Consider the following 16,883-nt stretch of genomic DNA (forward strand, 5'->3'; position numbering starts at 1 on the left):
CCTTCATCTGTCCTGATGCTGCCACGGGGCTGGGACCCCCAGGCTGCTTCTGCCTGGTAGAATCCTGTGCCCACCCGAGTGCCTCCAGCCCCCAGCTCCCTCCCACAGGACATGTGTGTTCCTGCTGGACTTGTGGTGCGTTTATTTCTCACCTCCCGAGTTTTGGACTCAGACCTGGGTTTGAATCCTGACTCTAGCATTTCTCCTAGATGAGGCCTGGACAAGGCCCTTCACTTTCTGGAGCCTCTGTCTCACCATCTACAGAATGGGTATGATAATGCCTACTTCCTAGGGTTAGCGGCACAGTCAGACCAGCTAGGGTAACATGACCAAGATCTCAGGTGACACACAAAGTGCAGCACTAGCTCTAGGTCCCTGATCAATGTTTCCTGTCCTCAGAGAGGAGGCATAGAGCTTGAGGGTTGAACTTGAGCTGCACCACTGAGAGTTTATATTTCTGATGGCTCTGCCTGGAAATTTCAGTTTACCTCTCTGTGTGCATAGTTAAACATTTTTTTTTTTTAAGATTTTATTTACTTGCTTGACAGAGAGATCACAAATAGGCAGAGAGAGAAGGGAAAGCAGGCTCCCTGATGAGCAAAGAGCCTGATATGGAGCCCGATCCCAGGACCCTGGGATGGTGACCTGAGCCAAAGGCAGAGGCTTTAACCCACTGAGCCACCCAGGCGCCCTATGGTTAAACACTTAATTCCAAGTGACTTTTCTGCGATGTTTTCTTGCTTTGGGTGCGTTCTGGCCTGCCAGCTTGTAAACTGAGAGGACTTCATTCATATTGTATGATGCGTGTGAGTGAAACCCAAGGCCCACTTGTGAATAATTCACCTGTTCTTGCCCTCCTCAAAGGGTATTCTGTGCAATCTGAAGGCCCTGCAGGCATCTGGAAATCTCCAGAAAGTCAGTGCTGCAAATCCACTCACTGTTACGAAGCCGTGACCCATGACCTTTGTCCGGGATGGAGCCCACAGCTACAGGACGGACGGAGAAGAGTTTCAGCTATGTGGTCAGGGCACCCAGCAGTGATGGGTTTGACGTAATGAATGTGGATGTGAAGATCGACACGTGCTGGGTATTTCAGGACGCGGAGGACAGCGGTGAAGAGCAGGACTGTCCTGTGGACGAAGCTGCTGGAAGCCCCGACGTGGACACAGGCACACTCAGGAAGCAGCTGGAATCCTCTGAGCAGAAGCTGTTGGCCACTGTGGACCAGTACATGATGTCTGAGTCCGAGCTAAGGAGCAGGTAAATAAGACATTTGGATCTTCTTGGTGTATTGAATGATGGACTCCTGGGCATCTTAATGGGGTTAGATGGTATGTTGACTTGTGTCTGCAGCTGAAGATGTGATGCCTGGGGCAGCCTCCCCTCTGGTTTCTCCTCTGTTCCGCCCTCTGCTCCGCATGCCAGGGGCTGAGCCTGCACCATGTCCCAGGCTCCCGCACTCTGGCTTCCGTGGGGGCCAGCCAATGGGAGGGAGGAGTGGAGGAGGAAGGGAGAGACCAGGGTACTTTGCCCTCTCCTGCTTGGGGTGACAATCCGCAGTGTCCCAGCCATGCTTTGGGCATCCTCTCTGGTCCTCCCCTGCCTGGTGGCTGGCTCGTAGGGCCAGAATCAGCTCCTAGGCCCAGAATCTGCAGGGGCAAAGGGGCACCTGGCAGGGGCTCATCTCTAGGTCGCCGGTCCTCTCTGTCCGGCCTTTTAGCAATTCCACCATCTTTATGACAGACTCTCTGTGCTTGTTTCTCACTGTTGACTTTCCTGGCCTCGGTTCTGTTCTCCTGGTGGAAGTGATGGGGTCCAGAGGTTGGGATGCGAGCCCAGGTCCTCCTCTTAGCCTGTGCTGTTTCCTGACCATTTTCCGGTACAGAGCCCGGCAGAGTGAGGTGCGGTCCTGTGTGCATGTCGGGGGAAATCCCACGCAGAGATGCAGGACGGTCACACCTGGGATGTACCCTGACAGGCTTGCCATGATCCCAGCAGCCAAGCATCTTGGATTTATCTGGGACTTCACCATTTTCTTGTATTTTCCTTCATTTTAATAAAAGCAAGCTATTAAATGTATATTTACTTGTGCTTTTTATCTTTTTTCCTCTTCGTAAGACTTTCTACAGGTGGGAATTCACATATCAAGAAAGTAGTTTTGTTACTTGATGAGGTTGTCCAGCCATCCTTCCATTCCTTCATTCATTCATTGATCACTTACTCATTCTGCCGCCTGCACCGGCCCACCCCAGAATCGCAGGCTGAGTTATGATAGTTTGCTGGGGCTGCTCTAACGGAGAACCACAGCCTGGGAGACTTCACAGAACCGTACTGTCTCACAGTCCTGGAGGCTGGAAGTCCCAAGTTCACGGTGCAGGCAGGTTCCTTCTGAGGCCTCTCTCTGTGGTGTGTAGATGGTCGCCTTCTCCCTGTGTCCTCATGTCTCCGTATCTCTGTGTATGTCCGTGTTCTAATCCCCTCTTCTTGTAAGGACCCTAGTCGGATTGGATCAGGGTCCACCCAGATGACATCATGGCAACTCAGCTACCTTTGTAAAGGCTCTGTCTCCAAATACAGTCATGTTCTGAGGGGCTGGAGGGCAAGATTTCAGCCTATGAATTTGAGGGGACACACGTCAGTCCTGGGGTTGAGACCCAGGGAAGGTAGATCCCTCCCAGCCCCAGAAAGAGCTGCGGCATAACCCCACATGGCCATGGATTCAAATCTTTCTCCAGAAATATGGCAGTGAAAACCAGAAAGGCGTCAGGCCCAGGGAAAATGATGGGAAACCCCTACCAAAGGAGACCGCTCCATGCAAGGAGAGTGGTGGGGAGGGGAGGTGACGGAGGGGAGGGGGGCCTCTGGGACTGGGGCCCAGGGTGAGGCCACTTGGGAGGGGGCATCCTGGGCCCACCTGTGGGGAAATGTGGGCTGTGTCCTCTGTTCTCAGAAGGTGGGCCACCCCATCCTGCATGAGCGGAGCTGGGACAGTGAGGGCAGACTGCATTATCCAGGGTCACTACGCGCGGAAGCCAGGATCTGAATGCACAATGGGTTAATTTGACCATGGGGGTCATCTTGCCAGGGTACGGTCAAGGTTGGTAGTGTAAATTGGGCCTTATTCTGATGAAAGAGTTAACATTCTAAACTATTTATTATGGGGTTCCTGGGTGGCTCAGTCAGTTAAGCACCTGACTCTCGGTGTCTGCTCGGGTTGTGATCTCGGGGTCGTGAGATCGAGCCCCACATGGGGCTCGATGCTGAGCACAGGGTCTGCTTGAATTTCTCTCTCCCTATGCTCTTGACCCGCCAAAATAAGGAAAGAAAATTCTTTAAGTATTTATGATAAAAGGAACAAAGAGAGTAGTTAGAAATTTGAGAAAGAAAACCCAGTCCCGTCTTCACTACCTTGTCAATCATGTGTATTCATCTCCAACATAAATGCTGTAAATGCTGCAAGACTATCGGTAGCTCTACCCTCCTTGAGTGTTCATTCGGCTCCAGGCACAGTTTGCATGTTGGTTTACATGTTTTAGAGACAAGGGGTGGGGGGATGGGTGAGCCTGGTGGTGGGTACTAAGGAGGGCACGTATTGCGTGGAGCCCTGGATGTGGTGCGTAAACAATGAATCTTGGAACACGACATCAAAAACTAGTGATGTATTTTATGGTGTTTACATAGTCACGTATTTAATCCTTAAAGCAATACCCCAGATCGGGTGATAGTATTATCCTCAACTTGCAGGTGGGGAAATGAGGTGTAGGGCAGTTCAGTGAAGTCTCCATGGTCACCCACATGGCCAGTCACATGGCGGGGGACTGGGACTTGAACCCAGGCGGCCCGCCCAGGGTGTAACGGCAGCCACACCATTTCTTCTGCTGCCTTGGAGTGTGTGTGGGGGGGGTGTCTCCCTGCTTCCTTGTTCTATGCAGCACTGAGTAGAAATATTTAACCGGTCCTTAATCTGAAAAATGGTACTCCATTTTCTATTCTGAGCATATTGGTACCCAAGGGCTTCGAAAATACAATACTGAAACTTGGTGGCTTAAAGTAACACACGGGCAGTAGAGCGTAGGGTTAAAAGTATGAGTTTGGGAGTCAGTCTGGCCTCTAGGATGCTGTGTGACCTCGGGCGAGTTGCCTGGCCTTTCAGATCCTGAGTTTTCTGGCATGTGAAGGAGCGGTAGGGGAACTCACCTGCAGGCTGGTAATGTGAGGGTTGATGGAAACAACACAAACAAAGCTCTCAGGCCACGGGTCCCGGGCTCTGTTCTTTGTTGGTATCTCCTGAACTCGGGATTACTGGCTTAGGAAGAAGAAGAGTGTTAAGATTCCTGAGGCAGGGTGCATTATTATTCCGTAGATACTTCTGACGTAGTCTAGATCATCTTACATGTGTATGAATGTTTCACGAAATGTGATTTCGTCAGAATTTCAAATTGGCCAATGACCAGAAAAAAAAAAGATGGTTGGCCTCAGTGTTGGTGAGAATATTGGGCCATGTTTACTGCTTCCTGATTAAGCGTCTTCCTGTCTCAACGCTGCAGGATCCAGGAGCTGGAGCTCTCTGAAAGACACCTTCTCCGGACAGTGGAGCAGCTGGGTGCCCGTGTGACACAGGAAAGGAGCGCCACTGTGCGAGTCCAGGAGACGCTGCAAGCCCTGCGGCGGGAGCTGGCCAGCCAGGTACCGCGTCCCCTCTTCTTTCCAGAGCTTGTTTCTTGACCCTGCAGGGTAGCCCCACGTGCTCAGAGGAGGTAGCAGCTGCCGTTGAGCGAAGATGGGGGCAGAAGTAGTGGGTCAGTGGGGTGGGATGCTGTGAGAGCCTAGCCAGGAGCTTCAGAGGGGACCTCATTCCAACAGTGCAGGCAGGGGCAAGTTCCCAGGGCCTCTCTGGGCCTCAGCTGCCCCACCTGTACAATGGGATCCACATCCCGCCTTGTCTGCCTCCCCAGGGTCCCGGCTGGGATCCGGCAGGGGGAGTGGGTTGGTGAGAGCATTGGTTGACCTGCAGGGGCTCTGCGCTCACAGAAGTTTATTTCCATGCCCCAGGGAAGCCAGCTCTTGTCTAGGGGCAAGCTGATGACTAATGTAGGGTCCCTACTCTCAGGAGCTGGCATGCAGGCGGGGACATGGATAGGAGACAAGGACCTCCCAAATTGGATGCCAGGTGTCAGGGGAAAGGTGCAGGCACGTGGTGTGTGCATGGAGTCAAGGGTAGAGGGGAGCTACAGAGAACCGAGCCAACTAAGTTGGACCTCAGGGGAAGGGCGTGTGAGGTGTGGGTAACAGCCTATGCAAGGGCACAGGAGTGTGGGAGAACATACTGGAGCCAGAGCAGAGGGTGTGGGCGCAGAGAAGGTGCTGGCAAGACTGGAGGGTTCCAGAAAGGCCAAGTTGCCAGGACCATGGTGTGGACCAAATATTAATTGCAACGAGGGGCAGGCTTTAGGGGACTTTGACAGGAGAAGCTCAGGATAGGGTTTGGGGGCAATTATTCTAATTGCATGGGAGAGAGAGAGAGAGATGGAGGCACGGGGACAAGTTAGTGTTTTGGACAAGCAGTGACTGGTGCCAAACCATGACTCTGCCACTCCCTGGCTGTGTGACCTGCGGCGAGTGATTTAACCTCTCTGGGACTCAGTTTCCTCCTCTGTGAAATGGGAATGATATAGTCGCCACTGTCTGGGGCTGTTGTGTGGGCCGAGTGAGTTAGTACATGTAAAACACAATAGTTGCAGTAAATAACACCAGCTGCTTTCATAAATATTAGCCTTTATTGCAAGATTCCAGGGGCGATGAAGGCTGGAGGTAGGGGACACTCGGGGAGCACTGCAGAGGTAGAAACGACAGGCTCCCAGGACGGCTGTGTGCAGCTCTCAAAGCCTCCCTGCCGCCGCCCCCCGACCCCGGAGAGCCCAGTAGTGGCCATCCAGCTGCAGGTGGAAGCCCGCTTGTGGGTCATCAGACCAGTTCCCTGTTGCAACCAGCATTTTCAAAACGAGATCGACTAGGAAATAAGAAAGGGCATTAGCATACAAGGAATGCTGTTCTGTGAAATTCCTGTTTCGGTGGCACACCGTGCATGTCACGGGACATGGGCTGAAGGTGTGTTTCCAGAGTGGGGGCAGTCCAAACAGCCAGAGAAGCCCTGATTCGGGCGTGAATGGAGTCAAACATGGAATGGGGAGAGATGAGGAACTCACTGAAACTGAAATTCGTCTTCCAGATGCCAGGGAGACATGCGATGGCACTTTCCCCTCTGCATTGAACTCTGGGTACAGGAAATTACAGTTACTTGTCCTCTGCTCCCCCAGCATGCCCTCACTGGTGTCCTGAGAGGAGCCGTCCAGTGCGATGGAGTGGTGTCGTAAGAGACCCCACCGTGAAGAATGTCATCTCCCCGTGGAAAATACCTCAATAAAGAGGTGTTGGGCCTTGCCCTAAATCCATGTAGGATTTCCAGGGGGTCTCAGCCACAGCCCCGGAGTCACAGGATGCTCCCAGTGTGACGGGGAGACAGAGGAGGAGGTTGCGAGCAGGGACAGTGCTGTCGGGGGACTCAGGGGTACCCCGGGACCAGCAGGTCTGTGCGACATTGTGGTCTCTTCTGCGTCCGTGTCCGTATTACTGTGTCATGTGATGAATACTTTCCTGGGAAGACCTGTCAGGCAGCCTCAGTTCCAGATGAGGGGCACAAGTTCTGAGGGGCGGGGGTGCCTGCTCAGCATCCCTTCGAGACCACTTGGCCCTGCTACAGCTCCTCCATGGTATCTGCATTTCAGAGAGAGTTTTGTAGGAGCGCACAGATGAGGGTTTTCTGCCTTGTGTACTTGATATTTGCCAAATGGCAGTTTTGCCCTCTTGTTGTCATGGTCCCAGGAAATCATTTGCATATGCAAAGTGACCTTGTTTCTGTAGTGACCTGTCATCCTTCTGAAAGCCAATAAAGGCAGACCAGTCTGGTGATGGAGCTGACTCTGGGATAACTGGGAGCAATTTTCCCGCCAGGGAATCGGGACTCCAGCTTCATCTGCCCCATGGCTCCCAAGAACGAGCTGTCAGAGCCTGCCGGGCCATCCCTGGGCTTACCTCTTTCACCACACTCTGTGCTGTGTCTTCTGCAAGCTCTCCTGGGCCACCTCAGCAGCCGGCGGTCAGCAGGCACTCGGGGCTGAGATAGAGCCCCTGCTCGGGGCTGAGCAGGGCACGGCGCCACCTGCGTAGAAATGGGCAAGGAGCCCCGTTTTCACCGTGGCCAGGTCACTCCAGTCCAGCTCACTCAGTGCCGGCCCTGGAGCCCAGAGGGCTGGGTCCAAGAACAGAGAGATATATTGTCCAGACTTTGAGGAAAAAGCCTTGAGTCAGATACACAGAAGTTCAAATTCCAGCCGTGGTGACTTGTAGCACAGTGGGGTTGTGCTAGTTGCTTCTGAGCACCCCAAGGGGACAGTAACGGTGCCCGGTGCTTGGGGCTATGCTCAATAAGGAACAGCTGTGTGCTGTATCTCACCAGCCAGAAACCAGGGCTGACCTTTGCAGGGCCAAGCATTAACACTTTAGGGTTAGGGAAATGGAGAGATCTGGGAGGTCCTGGGTGGACATGGGGAAACTCAGGCAGGTCTAGGCGGCAGCTCTTTACAAAGTGGTGTGGACGTAATTCAGTACTGAGATCACAGGGGCAGCCTTCTCCGTGTGCCCCAGCTGATGCCCAGGCAGCCCAGCACACAATTTCCTTGCAAGAGCCCAGGGAACTCCCGGTGTGCGGGCCTCCTAGGAGGGTGAGGTAAGGGAGGTACTCCTCCCCTGTAAAATCTCAGTAACGAAATAAATATTTGATGCAGTATTTTAATGCGTAATTAATGCACGAAAAAAAAAAAACCCATGCACAAAAATATGGAAGTTTAAAATAAAAACAGTGTGGGCGACGGTGTGTCCCCTGGGCTGGCTTCCTGACGCCCTCATCCACCGCCAACTTGTAGGTTCTGGAAAAGGAGCGTGCAGCTCGGCGGCAGCGGTGGCGGCTCCAGCGGCTGCGGGAGCGGCTGCGGCGCAAGGACGAGGCGCTGGGGCGGCAGGCGGCGGCCCTGGAGCGCTGCCGACAGACCCAGCGGCTCCAGCTGGGCCTGGTGCGCGAGCAGGAGCGCGGCCTGCGGGAGCAGGTGCAGCGGCTGGAGCGGGACGTGCGGCACCTGTGTCGCGCGGCTGGCCTCTTGCTGGCTGAGCTGGATGTCCCGGCCCCAGGCAGCCCCGGCAGACTCGGCCCGGCCTGCCCCCGGGGTGACCCCGGAGAGGCCGCGGAGCTGCGCGCTCTGCAGGCGCGGGCGGAGCGCGGGGAGCGCGAGCGGGAAGAGGCGGCGCGCCGGCTTCGGGAGCAGCGCGCCACGGAGCGCCGGCTGCGCGTGCAGCTGGAGGATCTGCGCTGTTACATCTATGAGCTCAAGCTGTCGGAGATCGGCCTGCAGGGCCAGGTGGAGGACCTCGCGCAGCAAAACCAGAGCCTGCGAGAGGCCCTGGGGGCCCAGGCCCAAGGGGAGAGCGCACGCAGCAACGTCGCTGCTGGCCACTGCAGCCCGGTAAGTGGCCGCAACCCAGGGCATGCGTGATTTGTTGATTTTTCTCTAACTTTATTCTACAGCCACGTGTTAAGTCACCAGCGCCTTCATTTCCAGTCTCCCTCTCCATCCGCTCATCAACCCCAGCAACCTTATCCATCCATCCTGGTTCCATCAGTCACCTACCCACCTAAGGGCAAAGCTCCTCAGTCATACACCTCATCTACCCATCCTCCAATGCAGTCACCCCACCAGCCATCTGTCCACCTTCTCATCCACCCAACCACCTGTCCACCCACGGACCCCCCACTTGCGTCCACCCGCTTGTCTTCCCACACTCCACCATCTCATTCACCCTACCACCTGCCCCTCCATCTCTCCATGCAGCCGCCCTGCAGGGAGCCAGCTATCCTTCACTCTTCATCGTGTGCTCCCTTCTGTCCCTCCATCCATCCAGCAGTTAATGAGTCCCTGCTGTGTCCCCGCCCGAGCCCGCTGAGCCCCTTGGGGTGTGCCCTATTATGTAACTGCCCGGGAAGCTTTCCTGATCCTTCCCCTCCTTCCAGAGGGGATGACCCTCTTCTGTCTCCCACACAGCTCCAAAGGTGGGGATGGTTCCCTGCCCTCGGTGCTATACATGAATCTTCGTTTCTCCTGTGTTAGACTGTGAGCTCCTTGAGGGCAGGGTCTGGGTCGGATGGGTCGTAGTAGCCCCGGTCCTACACCAGTGCACAGAAGGTCCCCAGGGCTAGCAGCAAAAAAACACACAGGGTTGGGTGCTCTTCTGGTTCTCTTATTTACTAGCTGTGTGACCTTGGGCAAGTTTCTTAAGATCCGCAAAGAAGGGCAGACTGGACATTTATTTATTCATTTGACTGACAGAAGAGTGAAAACTTATGTTTAAGATATTCCTGCCCTGTGCTCAGCACCGTCCTGGGAGTTCTCGAGGGCATTATTTCCTTAATTGGGCCCTATTGGTATCCCCACCCCACATATAAGGAAATGAAAGCTCAGAGAGGTAGTGCATCGATCTGTTGTCACACAGCTAGTAGGGAGCAGAACTAGAACTTGATCCAGATTTGATGGGAGTCCAAAGTGCTCTGTTTCTCCGGCACCAGCCTGCCTCCCTGAGAAGAGCGAGTTAATTCAGCTCCCTCCCAAGAGATCAAGAGTGTGCTTCTCTCTACCAGGTCGATTTACGTTTAAGGAAAAAAAATCAGTGAACAACCTTACCAAAAGAAGACTACTTGTTAAACAAACTAACAACAGCAACAACAAAAATTAAAAAAAAATTTTTTTTTTGGATAAGATAAATCTATTTCAAATTAACTAGAATTTTAAATGTTCTATGGTATCTCTCTGCTTAGATCATTTTAATAATGAGTTTCCCTGTGGCCATTTAAAAAAAAATTACTACTTTATGCTCTTGTTGTCTCTCTCCTGTGTGATCTATTCACTCTTCCTCCGTTCTATCCATGAGATAAAAGGAGACCAGTGTCCATTTCATATTGGTACCTTATTGTAATTCTGGAAAATAAATGGTGTATAGATGGAAATTGTCATTTATTGGGGCTGCCGTGATGGAGGACCATGAACCGAGTAGTTTGAAGAGCAGTGCTAGAACCTGAAGTCCAAAGTCAAGGTGCCTGGAGGGCTGGTTCTCTCTGAGGCTGTGAGGGAGGGTCTGTTCCAGCCCCTCTCCTGGGCTGGTGGATACCGTCCTCTCTCTGTGTCTTCCCAGCATCTTCCCTGTCTGCACGTCTGTCTCTGTGCCCAGTGTCCCCTTTTCATAAGGACACTGGTCACACAAATGGGCCTCATCATAACTAATTGAATCCATAAAGCATAAAGACCCCATTTCCAAATCAGGTCACATGCTGAGATTCTAGAGATTCAGACTTTAACTTCGGAATTCTGGAGGACACCATTCAACCCGTGACAAGTGTCCCTGTGGATGAACAGTTATGAAGACCTGTGAGGGGGTAAAACTGTGGGTTCCTGTGCCTTGATGGTAGGGACATGTGCTCCCTCGCCAGCTTTGCGTGGGGGCATGTCAATGGTCCCAGGCACTCACTAGAGCATCTTTGTACCACATGCTGTTTCCTGGGCTCTGTATCTGCCACTCGTTTTAGTCCATTCACAGTCTTTGGAGGGAAGCAGTGTGTTATCCTCATTTCACAGAGGACGATGTAAAGGTACAGAGAGGCTTGTGACTTGCCCAGGATCACAGAGATACGAAGTGGTGAGGCAGGAGTTGTCCCCCCAGGCTCCTGGGGTTTGTGGACGCCACACTCTGTCCCTCCAGCTCATCCTGGCCGGTGGCTTAGTAATTTAGGTTCTCACAGGTGCCTGCTTGCTGCCTCTGCTTGGCTTGGACTTTGACTGGGTCCAGGGACTGGAGAGTGCCCAAGACAGTCCCCTGTCTGCACAGAATGACAAAACCATCTGAGTGCAGAGCGTGGGGCTGAGGAAGGGGCCTGACAGTCCATGGGTTGCTGCTGAGGGTCCTAGCATTTAGAATGGGGGCTGGACCCAGGGTGATGGGGTATGACAGTCTGTCAGGCTCAGCCCTCCTGAGAGGGCCACGGGGAGATGCAAAGTTCCAGCCAGTTAGCAGCTCAAAGGGAAGTGTAACTGAGATTTAAAATTTAAATGCGAGAAGGGCACCTGGGTGGCTCAGTCACTGGTTGTCTGCCTTCAGCTCAGGTCATGGTCCGAGGATCCCGAGATCGAGCCCTGCATTTGGATCTCTGCTCAGAGGGGAGCCTGCTTCTCCCTCTCCCTCTGTGGTTCCCCTGCTTGTGCTTACTCTATCTTTCTCTCACTGTCAAATAAGTAAATAAAATCTAAAAAAAAAAAAAATGTGAATGCTAGAGCCTATTGATAACAAAACTGCTGGTGCTCTTCAGGGTCTTGGTGTAGAACTGAACACTTATGAAACTGTAGGCAGAGTTCTGAGAACATTGCACGGGTGTGTGATTTCCTAAAGCCCACAGTGCATTTCCAAAGGGACACAGAGAGGTCAAGAGCTATAGGCAGCGGTTTAGTGCCTTTCTCGGGATAGCTGAGGTGACCCCCAATGATCTCCTTTTGTAATCCTCCTGGCTGCTGTCACTCTGGGATCAAGTTCAGCCACCTCCCTGTGGCATTCAAGGCCCCTGGTGCTCTAGGCTGGCCTCGTCCTTCAGGTTCATGGCCCACTCCTTCCCACCACCCTGCCTTGGCCACACTGAGCTTCCACAGGCCCCTGATGAATCCTGGCTCTTCGGTCCTGCAGCCTTCCCTGGGTCTAGAAGCCTCAACCTGCTCCTCTCGGCTGCTCAGTAAACTCTGCTGCTCTCTCTCCATTCAGTGGGAATGCTGCTTCCTCTAAGACTTTCCCAATCTTCCCAGTTCGTTCTCTCCTTGTGTCCTTGTACTGGTATGACCAACCGCTAGAAGTCCTCATTCTCACTGTGTGGGGCCTGGCAGGTGTTTTCCTCTTTGTTTAAGATAGCCTTGAACCCCAGGCTTTGGTCACAACGGGGAGGGTCTTGGTGAACTAGTGGCTCAGCAGGTAAGTGACCTGGGAAGATATTCGCTCCACTGCCTATGGCAGATGGAAACTTCCAGCAAAGGGACAGCTTCACAGTGGCAGTGCTAGAGGAAGGCATAGAAACTGGGAAACCTGGAGCAGTGTCTAGTCCCAGGGAAGTGTGTATCAGATAGAAAATCATTACAGATCATCAGGGAGCCCCCACCCCCACCCCCGGCAGCCCACTGGTTACATATGATGTGCTCTGGACAAGGAGGTATGTGTTATGCTGGTGCTAGTCTTCATGGGAAGAGGTTTTACTTGCTTTATGTTTACAAACACTTCTCCAAACAGGAACTCGTCAACTCTGGGAGGTAGCGAGATAGTATCTGCATCCAGGTACCTGACCCCACAGTCCAGAGGAGGCACATGAGTTGCCTGGGATCTCACACTTGCCGGTTTCCAGAACACATCACTTGGGACCCAGGTCCCTGAAGGAACAGACCATAGCAAGGACAAACCCTGACCTGGGGAGGTGTTAGGGGAGGGGGTTTCTGCTCAGGGCGTGGGTGAAAGGAAATTTAAAAGGACTGTGGTTTGCAAGACAAGAAAGGCCTGCCTGCAGATGTGTCTGCTTTTTAGCGAGTGCACCCTAAGTACCTGCCATGTCCCAGGCACTGTGCTGACACCAGGGCTGGAAAGCTGACCCTTTGAAAGCTTATAGGGGAGACAGACACAGGTGCAGACAGACACTGGAGACTTGGTCCATAGCAGGGGACGTCCTGGGGGTTGCGGAGGCTTGTGCAGGGAGATGGAAAGTCACACACTTAGAAATGTCAGTGTCACGCTGTCCGAGAGCAGAGATCCCGCTCCTGGTGACAGTAGCATTGGGAATGCTGACGCTCCCCTCCTGGAGCCTCTCTGTCCTGGCAGTGCAGGCAGAGTGACCCCTGGTGGCAGTTATGAGAATGGTTTCCTTGTTCTGTGCATCCCAGGCGGCCTTGTCTTTGCACACTGTTTGCATCTGTGGGGAAGTGTCTATTGCACATTTGGCTCTCAAGTGCTTTCAAACACAGGTCGGTAATATATATATATATAAAAAGCTGTAACAAAGCCACGATGATACAAGTAATGTAAAGGGAAATACGGATGGTTAGTGGTCTTAGGCAAAGATATCAAGTTCCTTAGTTACAAAATTAATACAAATACTCGAAAGCTTGAGATTTCATTCTATTCTGAATAATTGTCAGATATTGAAAGCACCTCAATGCTGTTTATAGTTGGTGAACGTTGGAAACAACCTAAATGTCCAGTAAGAAGGAATTGCTTTGGTAAGTGAGGGTGTTCCTTCTGTCAGAGGGTGTTTGGTGGCTATAAAGCAGCACATTATAGAAGATCTTGTGGGACATGATCCTCTGAGGTCATCAAATGAGAAATGCACAGAGCAAAAATGGACATTCTGTAGAAACAGACTTTTGGAAGAATTTAAATGTCTCTACATAGAAGAAAGCCCAGAAGGATATATCCTAACACGTGGATTGTGTTTGTGTCTGGATCACTCCATATTCTTCATGTCCTTCTTTTTGGTGATCTTTCAAAATAATTGCACACAAAAGCCAAATTTCTGTGAAATTGGGGGGTCACTGCTCCTGTGAGTAAAGGAGAGCAGGAAGGGGTGACTAGACTGAGTAGAGAGGGGCAGGGAGCGGGGGAGAGAAAGCCTGGATCCAGTTCAAGACCTGAGCTCTGGTTCTGTTCTTCCGCCTGTGCGCTGTGTGTTCTCAGACAAATCATTCTCCCTCTCTGAGCCATCATTTTGTCACTTGTGACATGAAGGAGGGGTGCGTAGCATCGTATTCTAGGATGCTCCTTCCTGCCCATCAAGTCACCTCCCGAGGCAGGGTTCTGTGAGTTTTATCCACGGTGGCGTCCCCAGCTCCAGCCCAGGGCCTGTCCCTAATAGCTGAGCTCAGGAAGTATTTGTGGAAATGAGCTGAAGTCAGCTGGGGTATGGGAAGGAAACCCGAACAGAACTGAACGGTGCAGCGGTGCTGGTCTTCGAAGCCGCCCTCCCAGCTGTCCTTGGCCTGCTCCTTTCTCGTCCTTACTGTCTTTCTCCTGCCGGTTCCCACGTGGAGTGTCTGTCTCTCCCATTCTCCAGCCGCTTCCCTCCTCTTCTGCTCACTCCTTTCCCTCACTCCCTTTCTCTTCTGCCTCCTCCCTCCCCCACGTCCCCATCCCCTTCACCTCTTCTCAGTGGTGCCAGGAGCAGCTGGCAGAAGCGCTTCATTCTGAGCACGTGGGAAGCAGGGGGATCGACGGGCGAGAGTGGTGTCCGGCACTATGGGTCAGTGGGCCTGGTGCCCCCCGCAGAATGCTGGTGCCCAGGCCCCTCTGGCTTCAGCTGCTTTGGGCTGAAGTCCTGCTTTGTAACTGTTAAAAGCTTCTGGGTGATTCTAAGGTGTGGCCAGAGTTGAGATTCCTGGTCTGTGGATGACAGACGTGACACAGACAATGGGAAGGTCCCAAATTCAGAGCATTAGGGGGAGATCCTTGAGGGAAGGGGTGGGGTTCATTTGGGGGAGGACTAGGGAAGGCCTTGTTGAAGATTTGGCCTTCAAGGTGAGCCCAGAGGGAAGCAGGTTAGCTGGGCAGAGGGGCGGAAAGAGAGGCAGGCAGCGGGCACTAGGGGCACACAGCTCTGATGCAGGGGGCACAGGGTCCCTTTAAGGAGCAGAATGAGGATGGGGCAGTGGGAAGCATTGAAGGTTGGAAACATGAGAATCACCTGATTCTGTTTCCATTTCAGTGGGATTGCTCTGATGTTGAGTGAGGTGTGGAAGGGAGGGGCAGAGAGCAGGGCACAGGCAACCCACTTCCTTCCGAGGAAGATGTGCCAGCCTGGCAGGAGGAACAGCATATGAGGAGGTGCAGAGGCAGACCAGAACCCAGGTTGGGGAGGGGCAGGGAGGCCACCATGAGCAGAAACCCAAGCGAGGAGCATCCCTAGAAGGCCGGCAGTGCCCACTGCAGCACTGAACTCATCCCACACTAGGGGGAGCTAGGAGAGGCCGTGTAGTTGGGAGAGTGCATGCTGTGGGGGGACCTCCCTGGCACTGTGAGCAGGACTGGGGAGGCAGGAGAGGTCTAGCTGGGAGTTGATGCAGGGCTCTGCAGAGAGCAGGTGAGGACCTGGGGGACAGGTGAGAAGGGGACGGGTGTTACATATTCATTTCTGTTTATCCCTCACCTGGAAGAGCACCTAACACACAGTTGGAGCCTAATAAGTGCTTGCTGCATAAGTGCAGGTCTTTCTGCAGGTTCTGCTGATCCATCTAACTACCAAACATTTATTAAGCACCTACTTGGTGTGGGTAAGGCGAGGGTGCAGACCAGGTGAAGCCACGTTGAAGCACTGAAGGACTCATGGTTTGGTGGGGGGGTGGAATGGAGGAAGTGAACAGCACCCACTAGAATCTGGCTAGAAGTAGCGGGGGCTATGGGAAGCTAGAGGAGACTCGTCCCCAGCCTCTCGTGGATGGTGGGTCAGAGCCGAACCATCTTTAACTAATGCTCCACAGGGAGAGACCTGACTCAGGGAAGTTCCTCTCTGCACACCCGGCTCACCTTTTGGGAGAGGCCAAGGGGGGGTAGATGCCGGGTGCGGCACTGAGGACTTGTTGACAGTGGAGGGACAGGTTCGCCTGGAGACCATCCCCGAGTCCCTGGGGCTGGGATGGGCCCAGAGGGAAGGCTTCCACTGTGAGGACACTCATGGCTCTCCTCCTGTGTCTTCCTCAAGGACACTCTGAGCCAGATTCAGGATGAACCCCCATCCCTGCCCAGGGAGGACACACAGGATGCCGGTAGAAGACAAGGGCCGCAAGCCACTCTCTACTCTGCTGGTGGCCCTGGACTGGGAGGTTCCGCAGGTGTGTATGGGGAGCGCCTGAATAAGCACCTGCTGATGGGCTGACCTTCATCTAGGACTTGCCAATGTGTGTGTGGTGGGGGTGACTGCCCCGCTTTACAGACAGGGAGCTGAGGCCCAGAGAGGTAATGTTGCTTGCTTGATGTCACACAGCTGGAGAAGGGGGGATTAGAGTCGGCCATGTCCACGACAAGGTCCCTGACTTGGGCTCAACTAGACATTCAGGCTTACTCCTTCAGCCTCAGGAGGGTGCTGGCCAGTGCGGGTCAGCTGGTGTCTCAAGAGGAGGGGTCTTTGCAGAAGGCTATGGGATGACTAGCCTATCCCTGCCCCACCCCTTGCCAACTCAGGTGTGAGACAGGTGCGAGGTCTGGGAGCTGCCTGGGCTGAGGAGCCCCTTGTCCCCAACTTGTCCTTAATGGGAACCAATGCCTCTGATCACAGTCTCGGGTGTGGCTTCTGGTTCCCTGTTGCAAAAACCAGGTACTGAGGGAGTCCCAAACCCATGATGTCCCACTGGGGGAGTCTGTGGTTTGCTTACAGTCTTCCAAGGCCAAACACGGCTAGAGATGAGGGGGTATTTATAGCCCCTGGTGCTGCTGACCCACACAGCTGCCTTTCCCCCTTAGCCTGTTTCTGGGGAGCAGAACTGGCGAGTCTAATGGTCAAACTTGTCCTGGGAGGAGAAGGAGGCGGGGCCTGTCTGGCAGCGAAGCCTGGGACCAGCTCCTTCATCTGCACGCCAGACGTGTGGCCAGGGCTGGAGGCAGGGAATTATGACCCTGTGGGACCATGAGGGTGCCCGGGTTGAGGGAGGTGTCGTGGTATTTGTCACCTGTGTGAACGTCCTAATCAGCAAAGGTGGCTTCCACACCCAGCCCAT

At 53.4% G+C, this 16,883-nt stretch overlaps 1 protein-coding gene across 1 annotated transcript in view; it reads left to right on the forward strand.

Moving 5' to 3' along the window:
* Window positions 1-868: 868 nt before the first annotated feature.
* C1H4orf50 (chromosome 1 C4orf50 homolog) overlaps window positions 869-16,883 on the forward strand; it is a 45,627-nt gene continuing 29,612 nt past the window's right edge. Inside the window, exons 1-5 of the mRNA XM_059372304.1 lie at window positions 869-1,260; window positions 4,548-4,686; window positions 7,787-7,795; window positions 7,995-8,576; window positions 15,872-16,001. Of these exons, the coding sequence (XP_059228287.1) occupies window positions 974-1,260; window positions 4,548-4,686; window positions 7,787-7,795; window positions 7,995-8,576; window positions 15,872-16,001 (1,147 nt within the window). The 5' untranslated portion in view covers window positions 869-973. The remainder of the gene's footprint in view (window positions 1,261-4,547; window positions 4,687-7,786; window positions 7,796-7,994; window positions 8,577-15,871; window positions 16,002-16,883) is intronic.

Source organism: Mustela nigripes, chromosome 1 (assembly GCF_022355385.1).
Source record: "Mustela nigripes isolate SB6536 chromosome 1, MUSNIG.SB6536, whole genome shotgun sequence".
Lineage (NCBI taxonomy): Eukaryota > Metazoa > Chordata > Mammalia > Carnivora > Mustelidae > Mustela > Mustela nigripes.